The sequence below is a fragment of the Physella acuta genome, unplaced genomic scaffold (genome assembly GCF_028476545.2).
Source record: "Physella acuta isolate Inbredline_101_S28 unplaced genomic scaffold, ASM2847654v3 ptg000833l, whole genome shotgun sequence".
NCBI classification, from domain to species: Eukaryota; Metazoa; Mollusca; class Gastropoda; family Physidae; genus Physella; species Physella acuta.
In genome coordinates this window covers 172,247-190,095 of record NW_026732351.1, presented here as the reverse complement: position 1 = coordinate 190,095, position 17,849 = coordinate 172,247, and the positions used below count along the sequence as shown (strand labels likewise).

At 35.3% G+C, this 17,849-nt stretch overlaps 1 protein-coding gene across 2 annotated transcripts; it reads right to left on the bottom strand.

Annotated features, from left to right (window-relative positions):
* Positions 1-1,379: 1,379 nt before the first annotated feature.
* Positions 1,380-17,540, bottom strand: LOC131951858 (exocyst complex component 2-like). 2 transcript variants are annotated; one of them, XM_059314262.1, is made up of 29 exons: positions 17,509-17,540; positions 16,695-16,794; positions 16,132-16,281; positions 15,585-15,755; positions 15,205-15,340; positions 15,066-15,109; positions 14,848-14,917; positions 14,298-14,422; positions 14,009-14,080; positions 13,579-13,724; positions 13,311-13,392; positions 13,060-13,162; positions 12,631-12,743; positions 12,271-12,363; positions 11,626-11,676; positions 10,898-11,013; positions 10,486-10,536; positions 9,723-9,898; positions 9,079-9,200; positions 8,563-8,636; positions 8,362-8,445; positions 7,575-7,699; positions 7,330-7,396; positions 6,453-6,569; positions 5,698-5,895; positions 5,030-5,152; positions 4,040-4,101; positions 3,573-3,629; positions 1,380-2,977 (listed from the first exon to the last, which is right to left on the bottom strand). In XM_059314262.1, exons 3-29 carry the CDS (start codon positions 16,247-16,249, stop codon positions 2,854-2,856), a joined length of 2,820 nt encoding a protein of 939 aa, XP_059170245.1. In that variant the 5' UTR covers positions 16,250-16,281; positions 16,695-16,794; positions 17,509-17,540; the 3' UTR covers positions 1,380-2,853. The 2 variants fall into 2 exon arrangements, with proteins under 2 accessions (XP_059170245.1, XP_059170244.1); XM_059314261.1 differs by having other exon boundaries at positions 16,132-16,279; positions 16,698-16,794.
* Between the last annotated feature and the right edge of the window lie 309 nt (positions 17,541-17,849).

Genomic DNA, 17,849 nt, shown 5'->3' with positions numbered 1-17,849 from the left:
TTATTATTGTCTTGCCTGGATTAAGATGCGCCAGAGTTTATCCGTTTGTGGTTATGTCGGAGCAAAGGATTTAATGGCCAGTATCCTAGCTGTCTTTAGTCTCATGAATGTGAGTCCGGTCTATATTAAGGTAAAGACCTGACCTCAGAGACGTTCCAAACAAGCACCTGAACCCTAAACCAGAGACGTCCCAAATATCTACCTGAACCCTACCCAAGAGACGTCCCAAATATCTACCTGAACCCTAGCAAAGAGACGTCCAAAACAACCACCTGAACCCTAGACCAGAGACGTCACAAATATCTATCTGAACCCTAGCCCAGAAACGTCACAAACAACCAACTGAACCCTAACCCAGAGACGTCCCAAACTACCACATAAACTCTAGCAAAGAGACGTCACAAACAACCACCTGAATCCTAGCCCAGAGACGTCACAAACATCCACCTGAACCCTAACCCAGAGACGTCCCAAACTACCACATAAACTCTAGCAAAGAGACGTCACAAACATCCACCTGAACCCTAGCCCAGAGACGTCACAAACATCCACCTGAACCCTAGCCCAGAGACGTCACAAACATCCACCTGAACCCTAGCCCAGAGACGTCACAAACATCTACCTGAACCCTAGCCCAGAGACGTCACAAACATCCACCTGAACCCTAGCCCAGAGACGTCACAAACATCCACCTGAACCCTAGCCCAGAGACGTCACAAACATCCACCTGAACCCTAGCCCAGAGACGTCACAAACATCCACCTGAACCCTAGCCCAGAGACGTCACAAACATCCACCTGAACCCTAGCCCAGAGACGTCACAAACATCCACCTGAACCCTAGCCCAGAGACGTCAATAACAACCTGAACCCTAGCCCAGAGACGTCACAAACATCCACCTGAACCCTAGCCCAGAGACGTCACAAACATCTACCTGAACCCTAGCCCAGAGACGTCACAAACATCCACCTGAACCCTAGCCCAGAGACGTCACAAACATCCACCTGAACCCTAGCCCAGAGACGTCACAAACATCCACCTGAACAAAGACAGGTCTTAGAGATCCTACTAACGTCAGTATATCAACTAGACTGTGTGTGTTGTAAATTTTTCTTTTGTTTCTTTTTCAAATTTTACATCACAATAAACTTAATACACATTTAAAAAAAAAACAATAAATAAACTTGGTCTTGGTTTTACAATTAATAATTTAATCATCAAACCCTGGTCAATCAAAATAATGACAGAGAAGATATTTTCAACTCCCCATTCCCCCCTCTCTTTCCCCCCCCCCCCCCCCCCCCACACACATTTGAATTTGCACAATAAGAAAAACAAAAGTAGTTTTTAACTATAACGGCAAATAAAGCTTTATAAAATATGTACACACGAAAAACTGACAAGAATGTCGCAAATATTGAATATTGCATACTTTATGGTACCCTTTAAATATAATAAGTCATTCAAAAGTACTATCCTATGATTCACTACCTTTCAACAAAATGTGTTCAACTTAGTAACTTGTCACCTGTATTACATGAGGTAATCTCACAATGATGACAGCAGGTAAACATGTCAATAGTACACCTGGGTGCAGAGACTATCAAATCCTGAACACCTGGCCCTCTGTTTTACATGCAGGTAAGCAAAACAACTCAACAGTTATTTAGAGTTCACCACCTATTGAAACCATTTGCTGTTCAGGGAAAGTATTATATATTTCTATTGTATGCAATAATGGAGCTGGTCCAATTTCAAGATGACCCACCAAATCAAGCCAATACAAAAAAAAAAAAATTAGTTCAATAAAAATAATTCATCACACTCACTAAACCTCTAATTGTACTTGAATTATGTTACTTTATTATTTTAGGAGCAAATGTGTAGGCCTACAGCATTGTGAAAACCAATTAACTAAATTATAAAGCAAAGTAACTGATGAAGTAGTAAGACAGCTGGTTAGTTTTTAATGTCAACATGACGACAAACCAATACTTTACAACTTTAAATAAAGCAATATGAAATATTTGAAGCAAGCGACTTTATACCTACATCAAACAGTGAAGCAACACTTATCCTATAAATGTTAAGTTAGACATGGTTGTAGGTGATGTAGAGTAGATCTGTTTTTTGTGCCTATGTGTAATTAAGTAGTGCGCGACCAGTATGATTTTCAGCCAACTCTACTTCCTCTGCCATAACAACAGGCTGTCTGAGCTGGAATGGAATCTTGAAGGTTGTACAGTCATGCCAGGTACCCATAAGAGCTGAAATCACTCAGGGATATCCTAGAGATGTATGCAAAGTATCCACTATTACAGTTAATACTCAATGATGTCTTACAATTCACTGGTACGCATTAAGCTGGGTTCACTCCAAAATATCATAAGCATCTCAATCAGTCTATAGTAATATCACAGAGATCAAACTCAAGTAAACGTGTATTCCATCACAGCCTACACTTTTCTTGTCCGAAAACATAACATTCGTGAGAAGAAGAAAAATTATTCTACAAATCTCATCTCCAGTTAAAGTCAAACACCAAGATTTTCATACAATCTCTTCATCTTTTGAAACAGGACCATAATATCTAAATAACCAAGCTGTCCAATCTCCACTGTGGTTGAAAGGCTTGGCTCAGGCAGAAAACACTGTCTGATAAGGTTTAAGTCTGGGATGCTATGTACCGGTAACAGTTAGACATTCAAACTGAAGCATTGTGCCACTAACAGTTAGACATTCAACCAACAGTCAAAGATTGAAGATTGAACACACAGTGTGTACAACTGACAAGATGAAGCACACTGAAGCTCTGTGCCACACAATGTTCGTCCAATACACACAGTCACAGGCCTAGCACTTGGAGACAGACAGCTGGGCTTTCTTCAGTGTTGTTGGAGATGATATATCCGGGTTGAAGCACATGAGCTGGATCTTCATCCGTGAGCGGAACTTGTCCAACAGCTGGGCCACAACCCTGGAAGTACATTATTATTGGAAGGTTTATTTCTACAGTAATCTGATGACAGTACAACAAAATAGCACTCTATCTCAAAATAACAACTAGCGCAACTCAACAACTCAGTAAGGTAACCCACCATCCAGTACTCAGGTGATGTATCTTTCTACTGTGTGTATCTTCTTCGTTCTTAATTTTTAGTATTGGAAGGGATCGAGCCTTATCTGCCAGAGGGTTTGAACTCAAGACATTTTCAAATGTAACAACCATGAGCTTTGCCGACTCGACCACGCCTCCAACACAATTAAGTATACATGTCAACTGGTTATGTGACATTGAGGCCATTGACTCCGATTTCAGCCCGTTTTCCTTTTTGGATTTGCTTCCATAACCTTTGTCAAACTACAAGGTAGCAGTTGTTTGATTTTGGAATTGTCTCTCCTAGAAGAGTGGCTGTCCCCAGCTAATGAGCCTCATCTGCCCGAGAGTTCGAACTCGAGACTTTTTAGCAACCATGAGCTTTACCGATTCAACCGTGCCAACCCCTAAGGTGTGTATAAAAACTATAAAAATTCTTTTATTTCCCTAACATAAAATTGTAACACAGACTTACTGTTTGCCTTCCTCAGACAATTCTGGAACACAGGCTAAAGCAGCTTTAAAACTATTTCTGTTGATACAAAATAACGTCAAGTTAAAAAAACAACCAATCATGTTAGTATATTCTATCCCAAAGACCTAAAATAAGCAATCATACAAAATGCCAGTTGAACAGTATTTAAGGAACAACATGGACCCCGTATAGAGAGGTTGCCTACATGCATGTCAACTTTGTGTGTGGTAGCAGCCCTAGCCCATTCAGTCCATCATAGTTGGGCTATGGTGGACAATGATAAATCCAGGTGTAAAGGCTGAGCAGCACACCTATCAATTTCTGATATGATAGAGTTGCATGGCACCATCTGTCCAACACCTGATGGCAGGATATACTGGCATCATCTGCCAGGTCAGCCTGACCATCATGTAGCTCAAGAGAGGACGGCCAGATATATATACATAACCTCTGTTAAAACAACTTACTGTACATGCGGTGTACTGTAGATCTTGACTGTGCTTTGTAAAGCTTCTAGTTCTAGTCGTGCCTAGGAAAGTAAAATAAAATTTAGCTGTGGTATGATAAAGAACAGGATATAATTTTTATATTAATTATTTCAAATATTTTAATTTGAGAAAGTCGTATATTCCACTGTAGTGTGTCCTAATTCATGTATAAAGTTCCAAAAGTAATAAATGACTGACTCACTTGTACTCACCTTCATTCACTCACACACCTGCACTCACTCAGACACCTGCACTCATTCACACACCTGTACTCACTGACACACCTGTACTCACTGACACACCTGTACTCACTGACACACCTGTACTCACTGACACACCTGTACTCACTGACTCATCTGTACACACCTGTACTCACTGACACACCTGTACTCACTGACACACCTGTACTCACTGACTCATCTGTACACACCTGCACTCACTGACACACCTGTACTCACTGACACACCTGTACTCACTGACACACCTGTACTCACTGACACACCTGTACTCACTGACACACCTGTACTCACTGACACACCTGTACTCACTGACACACCTGTACTCACTGACTCATCTGTACACACCTGTACTCACTGACACACCTGTACTCACTGACACACCTGTACTCACTGACACACCTGTACTCACTGACTCATCTGTACACACCTGTACTCACTGACACACCTGTACTCACTGACACACCTGTACTCACTGACACACCTGTACTCACTGACTCATCTGTACACACCTGTACACAGTAACTCACCTGTATGGCCCCACAAGCATTGAACTCTGTGACACACTGGATGAGCCTGAGACCTCCTCACACACCTGTACACAGTAACTCACCTGTATGGCCCCACAAGCATTGAACTCTGTGACACACTGGATGAGCCTGGAAACCTCCTCACACACCTGTACTCAGTAACTCACCTGCACTCACTGACACACCTGTACTCAGTAACTCACCTGTATGGCCCCACAAGCATTGAACTCTGTGACACACTGGATGAGCCTGGAAACCTCCTCACACACGGCCTCTGTGATTTTTTTCATCACCCTCATCACAAACCTGGGGGATATGCTGTACACCTGTGGAAACCCAGGTGACAAAATTAATGTAATGTGTCATTACATCACAAACTCAATTTATCTAAAACATTAGGTACATCATTTTTAAAGATAACAGATATAACAATATAAGCGTGTACATAAAATTCCATGTATAAGTATATATTATAGGTATTTTTATATACGTCAAATTTATGTTAGGTTTTATTGGGATTGTCAAACTAAACTACTTATCATTTTTGTAAAACACGCATATGTTACACTTTCTTTGTCTAGCACATACACATTTTTAAGACTGACAAGTTTGACAATGTTTATTCATAAAAATCCATAATTCTCGCACTGTAAACAAATAATATTTTTTTTAATTTGCATTCCACCCACACCTTATTTTTCAGTTAATTTACAGCCAGACTATATAAGGGACCTTAACTTAACATAATATTACACTGAAATTGATCTCGGATTTCTCAAGCGACTACCCCATAACAAACTGCATACGGAAAATCTAAATCAAAACCTAACCCTAACCCTCATCCTGATGAACACCCACATAAACTGAATACCTCAGCATGAACTTCAGTGAGGCTCATGATGATTTCCTTCAGATAGTTGCGGACCCCCGTGGGGTTTTTCCAGGTCTTCCAGTTGAAGCCCCCCCTATACATGTTGGGCTCCATGACCCCCAGGATGGGGTCAGACTTCTGCTCAATGTAGCTGGAAAACAAACGGTTGTCCAGGTCACTGTAGGAATCTTGGGCAGCCTGGAATAGAACATTAAAAAGTAAGTCAATGAAGGAATCTTGTGCAACCTGAAATAGAACCAAATATATATTTTTTTAAATTAAAAAGTAGGTCACTGTAGGAATCTTATGAAGCCTGAAATAGAACAAAATGTAATCTGTGTGTCTTAAAAGTAAAATCTTTCAGATACAACATTCCAAAGGGCAGATGAAGAAGAGCTCATCTGTTTTTGAGTGGTCAGAACTTCCACTGTGTCTGCCATCAGAATCATGTAAACTGCTCACCCAAGCTGGGTGTCCAGAAAGCTCTGCTTTGAGAATCAAGCTCATGGCTTACAAATAGGGTTATCAACCAAATGTTCTACCACTATTCAACATTATCCCATAAAATATTTAAAGCCAGTAAAAAAAATGTATAATAAAATGCCTCAAGGTAAAGGTCTCTTCTGACTTATGCACAATGGAATCAACACATGAAGAAAATGGATGGTGTGGGATCAATTTAATGGTAAGATTCAGACGCATCCCTTGAAGAACATAGACAGTGTGGACACAATTTTAAGGCAAGTTGGACATACCTTGAGTGCCTTCTCCATCTGGACATAGCCGTGCTTGGTGAGGTTTTCAATGGTGCGAGGTATGACGTGGTTCAATGTGTGGCTACAATTACTCAGCATAATGATCAGCCTTTTGTCCTGTGTTCAATCAAAAAAAAAAAAAAAATTGGTCTGTGCTAAGCCATGTCACAGCTCGCACCCTACCTATTCTTTAGTGTTGCTTTTTTTTAAAAACTATTTTTAGTTAAATAAAAATCTAAGTTGCTGCCTGAAACCTGGTAGTCCATGTGCAATTGTTAATAATGCATTGTGTAAAAGTAATAAAATCATTTAAAAAAAGCATACATTTTATGTGATAAAGGGGTATATAGGAAGGAAGTGCCAAGTATTTTTGGGTGTTTTTAATGGGGGGGGGGTGGTTTACAGGGCCAAAATATTGAAAATGGCTGCTTTAATGTTCTGTTGTTAGCGCAATTTCCATACTGACAATTGCGATTATTAATTCGTTCTGGATGGATGTGTGTCCACAACTTTAAGTCGTATCTCCTCCTCAACGAAGCAATATCGAGGACTAGTTCCAAAGCAAATATGTTAAGCAAGTTCCGAGGATGATTGTGGGCCAAAAAAATTCCCGGAATTCCTTCCTGGATTTCCCGGAAAAGCCAAAAAACCTCGAAAAAATGCAGTTTTTGGCCCATATCTCGGCAACCAGACCACTTAGCGACTTGAAACATTTACCTATCGATTCCTGCCATAATTTAGAACAATATTGCCAAAGAAAGTTTTCAAAAATATCCTTTCGTTCGGTCACAAAAAATTAATTAAGGAAATTGCGCTTAAATTGTCACTAGACTTTTTATTAACTTGTTTTTTTTAATAAAGCTAAAATGATACTAACCATGGATGGAATAGGATCTTCATGTTGCTCTAGTTCTATGTCTTGTCCAATCAGAATTTTCACGTTACTGTGGATACAATGTCAACAAAGTTATTTATAAGTTGGATCAACTGCTCCATACACAAAGTTGTATACAACAAAACAATCCAAAACTTACTGTTTGGTTTCTGTCTTCTGTAGAAGTGGACTAAAAACTAACTGCTCCATACACAATGTTGTATACAACAAAACAATCCAAAACTTACTGTTTGGTTTCTGTCTTCTGTAGAGGTGGGCTAAAAACTAACTGCTCCATACAGACAGAGAAGGCTTGCAGCAACTGACTGCATAATGCTGTGGCCTCTTTTTGGATTGGTCGCTGGCTAAATATCTGTGAGGTACAAAAAAATATTTTATTCATAAAATATTTTGTATAAATATTATATGACTAAGTGGACAACAAGGCTATAAAACACTACCACAGAGATTTCACTAAGATGCAAGTCTTTGCCACAATTTTGTTGCCAAAGTTTTAAAAAATTAATTTCTATCCAGATATATATACATATATATATACATATATATATATACATATATATATATATACATATATATATATATACATATATATATATATATACATATATATATACATATATATATACATATATATATACATATATATATACATATATATATATATATATATATATATATATATATATATATATATATATATATATATATATATATATATATATATATATATATATATATATATTTACATATACAAATATACACAATTATATACAAACAAATAATTATGAAATAACATTTTTTTATATTGATATTTAACATTAGAAAACAAAAAGCTAAACTAGCACATTGAAGCAATTAATTGTAGATTAATGTGACACAGCTTTCATTTATGGGGTCCATGTGTGTTCTAACAAACCCCTACCTGCAACACCTGTGATACTAGTAACTGACCATTCACCATTCAACGCCAACACTAACAAGATTACCAGTTGATTGATTAGGAAATGATCTCACCTCAGGTTCGGGGGCTTTGTTCATGACCACAACCTCATGCAGATGCTGTATTGTTTCATTCACAATGTTTTCAAACAGGGCAGGCTGAGAATGATGAAGTAAGTCATTGTAAGTCTATAATCAAGTAAATAAGTCATTGTAACAGTCCATAATAAAATCATTCTTTATGCTACTGATGATATGGGAGACAATTATAATTACCAGCTGAGTTGTTCCCCCTGACTCATCATCTGTCTCAACTACCCATGTTTCCTTGGTATGCAAAGATTTGACATCTGTAAGGATAGGTTAAAATGGTTTGTTTTTAAAATTAGAAGTAAATTATGTATGGGAATTTTACCACACCATTATAAAAAGTTTTACCACACCATTATAAAAAGTTGATTTTATATTTTCAAATTCTTCACGTCAAAGCATTTAATAGCTTTAAGGCTATTGTGTTCACCAGTATTATCAATATCTTTAGCAGTGGTTTTTGTCAACTGTCATGTGTCATGGCATAATGTCAGTCGTCACGTCACTGTGTCACCAATACCTAGACAATACAGCCAAGGATGTAATAAGCACTGGACACTTCAACAAGCCATAATTCAAATACTGTTGTAAACATTTACTAAGATAAAACATTTACTAAGATAAAACGTCACAATTTAAAAATGTCCCAGAAATAAAATGTGTCACCAAAAAAAAAAAAAAAAACAAAAAACAACAGCAAACCTATTATGGCCTGTTTGAGTAGGGTAAACATGCAGTTGGTCCTCATGTCAAATGCCAGCTCGTTGAGGACAATCATGGCGTCACCGTGCCCATCTAGGGCTGATAAAGTGTTGGAACAATTTCTGGGATTTAAAATAAAAACAGGTTGAAATAAAATCTATGGAAGGGACCATGTAAGGCATTGGTTCTTATCTTGGGTTCAATCAAACCCCAGGGGTTCGGTGGAGGTTATGACACACACCAGACTCATAAAATTCACAATCGGATTTTGTCAGTGCGGACGATAGAACTATAACAAGGGTTCGGAGAATACTCATATAAAACTGGTAGGGTTTGGTACCTCCAAAAAGGTTGAAGACCACTGATCTAAGGGCTGATACAGTGGGTATAAAAATACAATCCATTAAAATTATTGTAATACTCTTAAGGGAAGCGATTGTTTAGGGCTGATATAGTGTTTGAACAGTATGTAAAGATTTATTATCAAAAACCTGGTCCCCAAAAAATTTAAACAAGTGGATTGAAATCAATTTCTCTAAAAAGACAGCTTGATAAAATGCAGTCAAACAACTGTACACAGATCAAAAAGTTTAAAACTCAATTAACAAAATATTATGTTAATCTCACCTAAACACTTTTACTACCTGATATTTCTTACACAGGTGGGGAGCCACGCTCCCGACACATGGTCCTGTTTGCCTGATGAGGGCCAAACCCCAAACTTAACTCGCTCGTTCTCAGGTAAGTTTTCCAGGGACTCTGGCAGGAAGGCAGCTCTTACATAATTAGAAAACAGGGTGATAACTTCAGTCATCATTTGCTAGGGGAGATAACAATTAATAATTTGTACAGTCTACCTGTATTAATAAAAAAAATCAGAAAAGTATATGACAAAACAAAGTAAGTTGAAGTTTAAATTAACAAAAAATTATATGATGCTTTGAGATCTAAACATTTTCTATCTATATCCTCCATTTTTTTTTTTTTAATAATTACTCATAACATCATTTTTACATTCTACCCCAAATTAATAGACCAAGATGAATTATTGAAGAAGATTTTTATCTACAATTACAATGATTTTTTTATCACTGTTTTGATGAAAAGAAATTTTAAAATTAATTTTAAATATACAGGGAGTGATCTTCCCTAAACTTTCTCAAATATCCTTATATAAAACAACAGGGGATGGCAACTCAGGATATAGACATGATTTTCAATCCATTTTAAATACTTACACTTTTAAAAATAGAATATCGGAAATCGCTCAAAAGTTGATATGGAATATTTGAGAAAGTTTAGGAGAGATCACTCCCGGTTTATTACGTTTATTGAGTGTTTTTTTGTTTCTCTTTTTTTTTCAATGTTAAAGCAAAAGCAATCATAAAGTTTCTAGTCAACACCTACCTTCATCTTTCCATGCTTACTGGTGTCAATTTTTACACCTTTCTCAGATTTCTAAACATAATGATGGAAAAATAAAATGTAGGTTTGGTGAGAGAATACTTCAGACACAATTAACCTTAAACAACTTTCTAGCTTTCTAGCTGTACCATTCTTTATAAAACATGTGTTTCTTATTTAATATAAAAAGTAGCTTAGTGATAAAACTAAATGTATATTGTATCTAGGTCTTTGCCAAAGTTTATTTCTTAAATTTTTAATAATAATCTTTAATTTAAATAATAAAATAATTCTTTTCAAAAAACAAACAAGCATTTAGATAAATTTCAAGGTGTTTTTACTTAAAGCTGAAAGAAAACTGTTGTTTTTTTTCTTCAAATAAAATATATTTTTTAAAAAAAAACTTTAGACTGACCTCCCTTGTGAAGTAGCTCTGGCCCAGCCTCCAGTAATCAGGGAAGTGTTGGAGCATGATGTCAGTGATGTCTTCCACAAACAAAACTTTCTGGGGGGTTTTAAACCTCCATGAACCTGTAGGAGCACCGCACACTTATGTAAAGAACATTCATAATCAGAATACTTCTTTAAGATATAATGACAAAAAAAGAATTGGGAAAAATAAGTCAGTTCTCAGACAGTGCCAGTTTTAGTGTTAGAAGTGGTAGGCATGGATGAGCCCGTAAAGCTCATGGATACTAAACTGAAAAGTCTCAAGTTCGAACCCTTGGGAAGATGAAGCTTAATAGCTGTGGACAGCAACCCATCTAGGAGAGAAAACTCCAAAATCAAACAATTGCTGCCTCCTTGTTTGTGCTTGAAGGGACAAAGGTTATGAAAGCAAATCCAGAAAGCAAATCCACAAAGCAAATCCAGAAAGCAAATCCAGAAAGAAAAGCAGGCTGAACATGGAGAAAACAGGCCATACGGCATCTAACATGTTGACATGTAATCCTGAATTGTGTTGGAGGAACTCTCATTCAACATTACAATTAAGAACCAAGAAGAAGAAGATAATGCTAGGTAAAAGTCATGTTTCTATCTTCATCAACTTTTTATTATTAATTTTTAATAGCTATATAAAGTTACAAAAAAAACTCGATCAAAATAAGATGTCAGCGAATGCATTAAAGCAAAAAGTCTTACTGTGGTGGTCAGCTGAAGAAATGGATGAGAAGCTTGACTCTCTTGACAAACCTGAGAGACATATCAATGAATACATTTATAATAGTTTAGCTAGAAACATTGAGAGACATATCAATGAATACATTTATGATAGTTTAGCTAGAAACATCCTGACACATTATACTTGAGAAAATTGGATTTCAATTATTTTATAAACTTTTTAAAAAGATGGGCTAACGACCTGGATGAAACACGATAAATAACAAAAATTATTCGGAGAGTTTTTTCATTTTTTAAGCAAAAGATCACCTGATTAAGTATAAGGTAAAATCTTAAACTAAAAGATCACCTGATTTATTATAAGGTAAAATCTTAAAGTAAAAGATCACCTGACTTAGTATAAGGGATCTTAAAGTAAAAGATCACCTGATTTAGTATAAGGTAAAATCTTAAAGTAAAAGATCACCTGATTTAGTATAAGGTAAAATCTTAAGGTAAAAGATCACCTGACTTATTTGTAAGGTAAAATTTTATAGTAAAACATCACTGATTTACTGTAAGGTAGAATCTTTTAGTAAAAGATCACCTGATTTAGTGTCAGATAGAACCTTGAAGTAAAAAATCACCTGATTTAGAGTCAGAAAGAATCTTAAAGTAAAAGATCACCTGATTTAGTTGGGGATTTGTTGAGATGATTTTTAGGCCTCCAGTGATTGGTGTTCTGTGAAGAGGATAAAGATTCCTGGAGGCTGTTTTTTTCTGAGAATTAAAACAAAACATTAAGATTCAATTGCCTCAAACATACTGATAGCAAAAGCTAAAGTTTAAATAAAATTTAAATAAATCTTTAAACATGCTATTACTATTTAAAGCAATGTATCTAAATAAACTTCTAACAACAAAGATGAATATCTGTTTTATATTATTCAACATTGGTAACCAGATCTTGTTAAATTTAATTAAATTTACATCATTTACAAAAACAATGTGGGCAGATTATCCTTTCCTCCCCTAAAAAGTTTGTACCTTCTTCTATGTGATCATCCTTACAATCATCCAGTAGCTCAATCAACCACTTCTGCTGGTTATCCAGACATTCCCACGCAGGGTCACCTTTGTGTTCTAGGCTCACCAGGTACCTGCAAGGTATGTTAGCAGCTGTCACATCATATGTTAGACATTACCTGCCTACACATCTAATCTGTGTGTACAAACACAGTAATAGGTTTCTTACTTTTTTAAAATGACTGAAAGAGCTTTATTGAAACAACTTTTGTTAAGTTTCAATGCTTGTATCTGCTTTTTTAAAAAAAAAAAAATACTACAGCTAATATAATTTTCATGTAAATTTTCTTATTTAAGTCAGTGCTTATATCTGCTTTAAAAAATTTGCTAATGTAATTTTCATATAATTTTCTTATTTGAGAAGCCAGAAAAAATGAATAGTATAAAAACCTGATGAGTTTCTTCTGTTCATCTAGTGTGTTGTTGGGGTCTTTCAGTCTCTTGTACAGCATGTCTCTAAAGTTTGTGATCCTGCGCTCCACATCTCTGTACACTAGGCAGGTGGAGCAATACAAAAATAAGTACATTATTTAAAATTTTCTTTCTCATCAGTTTTAGTTGGTTTAGCCATAAATCCTAAATTTACTATCTTAAGTGTTAATGTTTGGGGGTTTTTTTTTCAATAATTTGGAGCTACTTACCCTTTTTAAAGACTTTGATTTCAGTGTCAGCAAAGAGTGACTTGGCTTTTTCATAGTCATTGATGACCATGTTGTAATCTCCCTTAATTTAAAAAAAAATAATTTAAATCTCTGCATGTACACCAATGATTTGTTTAAGAAAATAATATAATTACTTATTTAGGAAGAAGAACTGTTTTAATTTTTAACTATGAAACAAATATTCTGATTACTTTTTAAGCATTTTCAAACAATTCTTTTTAGACAACCTACATCTAATAAAGTTTACCTTTTGTATATTTCGCTGAATGTTCAAAGGCAAGTGAAAAAGGAATCTGAATTTTTGAATAACACTCAGTGCATTTCTAGTCGAATCTGCTTTATCTTTCCGACCAAGAACTTCTTGAAAAAGGCCATCAGCACAGGATTTTGCCTCTAGAAAACAAAATTTTCAGATTAAAAAAAGGAGTTCATCTTTAAATGAACTTAAAGAAAAAATGATCACAAAATTATTTTTTTTTATGTGACCTTATTGTAGTTATAAAATGTGGGTATAGAAATAAAGTATTGCATAATGTTTTCTTTCCGTCAACATTGATGCTAAAATTATGCAAAGATTCATGGCTATGATTAGGTTATCTACACTAGCACATAAAAAAAACTTAATGAGCTCTATTGGTGATTTTATAGATACTGATAAAACATAAAAACAGACTTACGCATCAGAAGGACAGCATATGAGTTCATACAATTGCCTCGTATATCATCCTCACTGTATTTCTCATACATAGCTATCAAAGGAAAAAAAACATCTCATGTTTAACTAATATGTACTTACCAAATGAGCAGTTATTACAAGACATAACATGGTTATGCTATAGCTTTAAAGAAGACAAATAACATTTTAAAAAATAATTCACAACTCAATTCATGATTACACCAGTACAAACAGTAGGATACATGATTGACAAAAAAGAAAATCTTCTGTAAAAGAACACTGAAACTCACAAGATAGGCTATCAAGGCAGTCTAAAATGGAGGTGAGGTTGGATCTGACAATTGTGATGGGACCCTCTGACCTTTGGCTTGCTTTTCTTTTCATGTAACTCAATCCAGCCTTCAGATCTTCAAAGCTGGATCAAAATTCATGGGAAATAAATCTCTTTAGGGTTTCTGCCATTGATTTATATAACAATTATAATCTGATACAAAACATATAAAAAATCATTGTTGATTTTAAGTAGAAAAAGGACGTTGGAAAAATCCTGCAACAAGTCTTATGGTATAAAGTAAAGTTCCCTTTTCAAACCTGAAGTTCCATGGGCAAGTCAAGTAGAATTCAGCTCTATGCCCAGATGCTTTTACTTTCCTTAATGTGAGTTAGCTACCCATTACAGCTGGTGGACTAAGGGATGTTCTAGTGTCTTGAACCCGGATTCAAACTCAAGACTTTCGGGTTAGCAGTCTAGTGCTCTACCGCTAGGCTACGCCGTTCCCTCAAGTCTGATGCTATGGTTGAAGGTTAATGTTCCAACACTGAAATATCACATAAAAATACCTGGCGTTCTGGTGATGCTCCAGCAGGTACCAACCAGGTGAAAAGTTTTCCAGAGACATATTCCCAGATCCTGGAAAGAATCAGAGAACACTTTCAGTTAAAAATACACACCAAAAAATTGTAACAGTAACAATGGACACAGTATCTAAAGCTATAAACCCCTCAATAAATAATGAAGCTATGTTTTTATCTAAATATTTTATCTAAAAAATGTTCACCATCTTGAAACATTTCCAGCAGTTCTTCTTCAGTCAACTTCACCCTGAAAGCAATTTATAAAAAATTTTACTTTGAGAATTGTAAAGTCATGTCGCTGGTAAAACAAATTAAAATGCAAGCTTTAATCAGCATACTTACTTATCCCCTTCGTCCAAAATCCCTAGTGGATCTTCTTCTTCTTTGGCAGCAATGGATGCAGTAGGTCTCCCATGATCCAAGTTTGGTCGTACAGTCAGAGATTCATCCACCCAAACAGCTGATTCTTGAAGTGGACCTGGATGAGATTCAACAAAACATAAATAGAAGTCACATTGATGCAAAAATTGCTTGGCTTGAAAAAGTCTGTAAAAAAATTATAATGTAAAAATTTGTAAAGAAATAAATTAAAAGATGTACCAGATCTACAAGAAAAAAATGTGTGTAAGAAACAACTATAAAACTATACTATTAAGTTAACAAAACAAAATTGTTATTGAGTTAATTTAAGATTAAGATTACCACTAAACTACTAAACTGACCTGTCTGTAGAAAATATCCTCTAAACCCTACAGTACAGCTTCCTTTGCCCCCAGATCTTGTGATGGCAATGATGTCCCCTTTCCCCTTGCCTGGGCCAGTGCGAGCTATGATCTTACTAGAGGACTTCCATTCAGCAGACAAAAGGCAGTCCATTTCACAGATCTTCAAGCCTAGGAATGTTATAAATACATTTAATCATGGTTATTATTGCAATTTTAACAATGGTAAACCAGGGATAAATATAAATCTTTAAACTTGTATTGTTAAATAATAATTAGCATTTCATTCAAATTTACATTAAAAACTAATCAGAATAATTCACGGTTACACAATTATTAATTAGTGAGTGTACCAGGTGGAGAAGAGTTTTTGTGCACGTAAACTAAATCAAAAGATCTATTTATGTCTTTGTTTTCAGGTAGTCTGTAAATTGGTATGCTATATTCTTCAATTTAATTTTAAGCTGTCTTCAAAGGTGATGTGTCACTGTTATAAACCACAAAATTTTAATTGGTTACCATTTCAACACAGCAAAATGAGACATACCAATTAGGTCCCTTGGATCATTCCCAAGGTTTTCTCCCCTGATAGTGATTCTTGTTCCAGGTGGTCCTTCCTTAGGAGACACCCCAGTAACCAAAGGTGGAGGACATTTTGGTGCCATTTTATAGACTGTAAGTTCTCAAGTAGCCAACTGAATGAAAAAAAAAATATAAACGAATAATCAGTTTGCTTAAATTTGTTGCGTTTCAAATTTACATAATTTGTGATGATTATTATGTCATTATATGTGAGAATTAATGAGTTATTGTTATGCTGATTATCAAATATCAAAATATGATTAATAAAATATATATTCCTGCTTCATGTAACTGAGAACTAATACAGTAAGTCACCTAAGAAAACCAAGGTCATAAGAAATGCATTTATAACAGGAATTATTTAGATTTAATTGGAGATATTTATTTACATGCTCTCAGTTTGTTAACTCTCAGAGCAGCAGTAACTCCAAAACAATACATGTTAGGTACATAATAACTGCAACAATTGCATTATTACAAAGTTCTCAACTTACTTAAAAGCTTTAGATCTCTAGATGATAATTAACTTACACAAATCAAAGAGGTTTTGTAGATAGTACTAATAAGTACTAGATAGGCCTACTCAAGAAGTCAACCCCATGTGTCCAAGTCACTGACAAAAAGCTGTCTAGATGGCAAAGAAAAAAATTTGTTGATAACAGTAACATGCAAGTGTTTAAATAAAATAATCTATGTTTTGCCAGTATAATAGTAGGCCTAATAATACTAATAGACAGAGAGTTACAAAAGTCACACAGGTACTGAGTTAGCCGTCTACTAGACTTGAGCTAGACTTAGTCTAGTCTAGGTCTAGAGTTAGTCTAGTCTAGAGCCAACACTAAAGCAGTTAACAGTACAGTTCAGTACACAAAACTCATCAACAATGATACAATGTCAATATTCATATTGACTCAATATTCAACACTGTCCTACTCCTACACAATACTACACATTGTGTGTCATTACAGATTTGCATGATGAATACAAATTTTGTATTACACAGGTCACACACACTACACTGACTACACTAACTAAACTTTAATTAAACACTTAACACTACAGACGTCAGTACACTACACTGATACACACTACAACACGTACACACTGATGACAGTAAAGTCACCAGTAAAGTGTAAAAGTAGTAAATTCATTGACAGTGACACACCTAGCCTAGCCCTAGTCGCTTTAGTTTATAACTTTCGTGACAAACATCGGGCATACACATTATTATTAGGATTATGAGGCTGGACCTTTATTCAATTTATTTAAACTATTATTAATATTATAGATCTACTCTATATAGACTAGATATAATATAGATTATCTCAAAAATAAATATTACACTTCTTTTCCGGGGTTTGTTATGCCGGAAGTGGGCGTTAGTTTATGTATTTGGTATCGTGTTTTTATGTTACTATTTATATTATAATTCCGCTACCGAATTTTTTTCGCAGCTTTAAAAATTATGCATTAAGTAGTTTTAAAAATTGATATTCATATTTTTAAATGGATGTTTGCTTTAAAGTTCCCCGTATAACGGGTAGCGCTAATTTCATTGATAAGTAATAGAAAAGGCTAGGTTTTTATAGTCCTAACTAAGTTACTTAATAATTAGCCTATAAAGGAGCCATTTATAAAAGACGTCATACATTTTTGCTGACTTTTACACTCCCCTCGCCCACA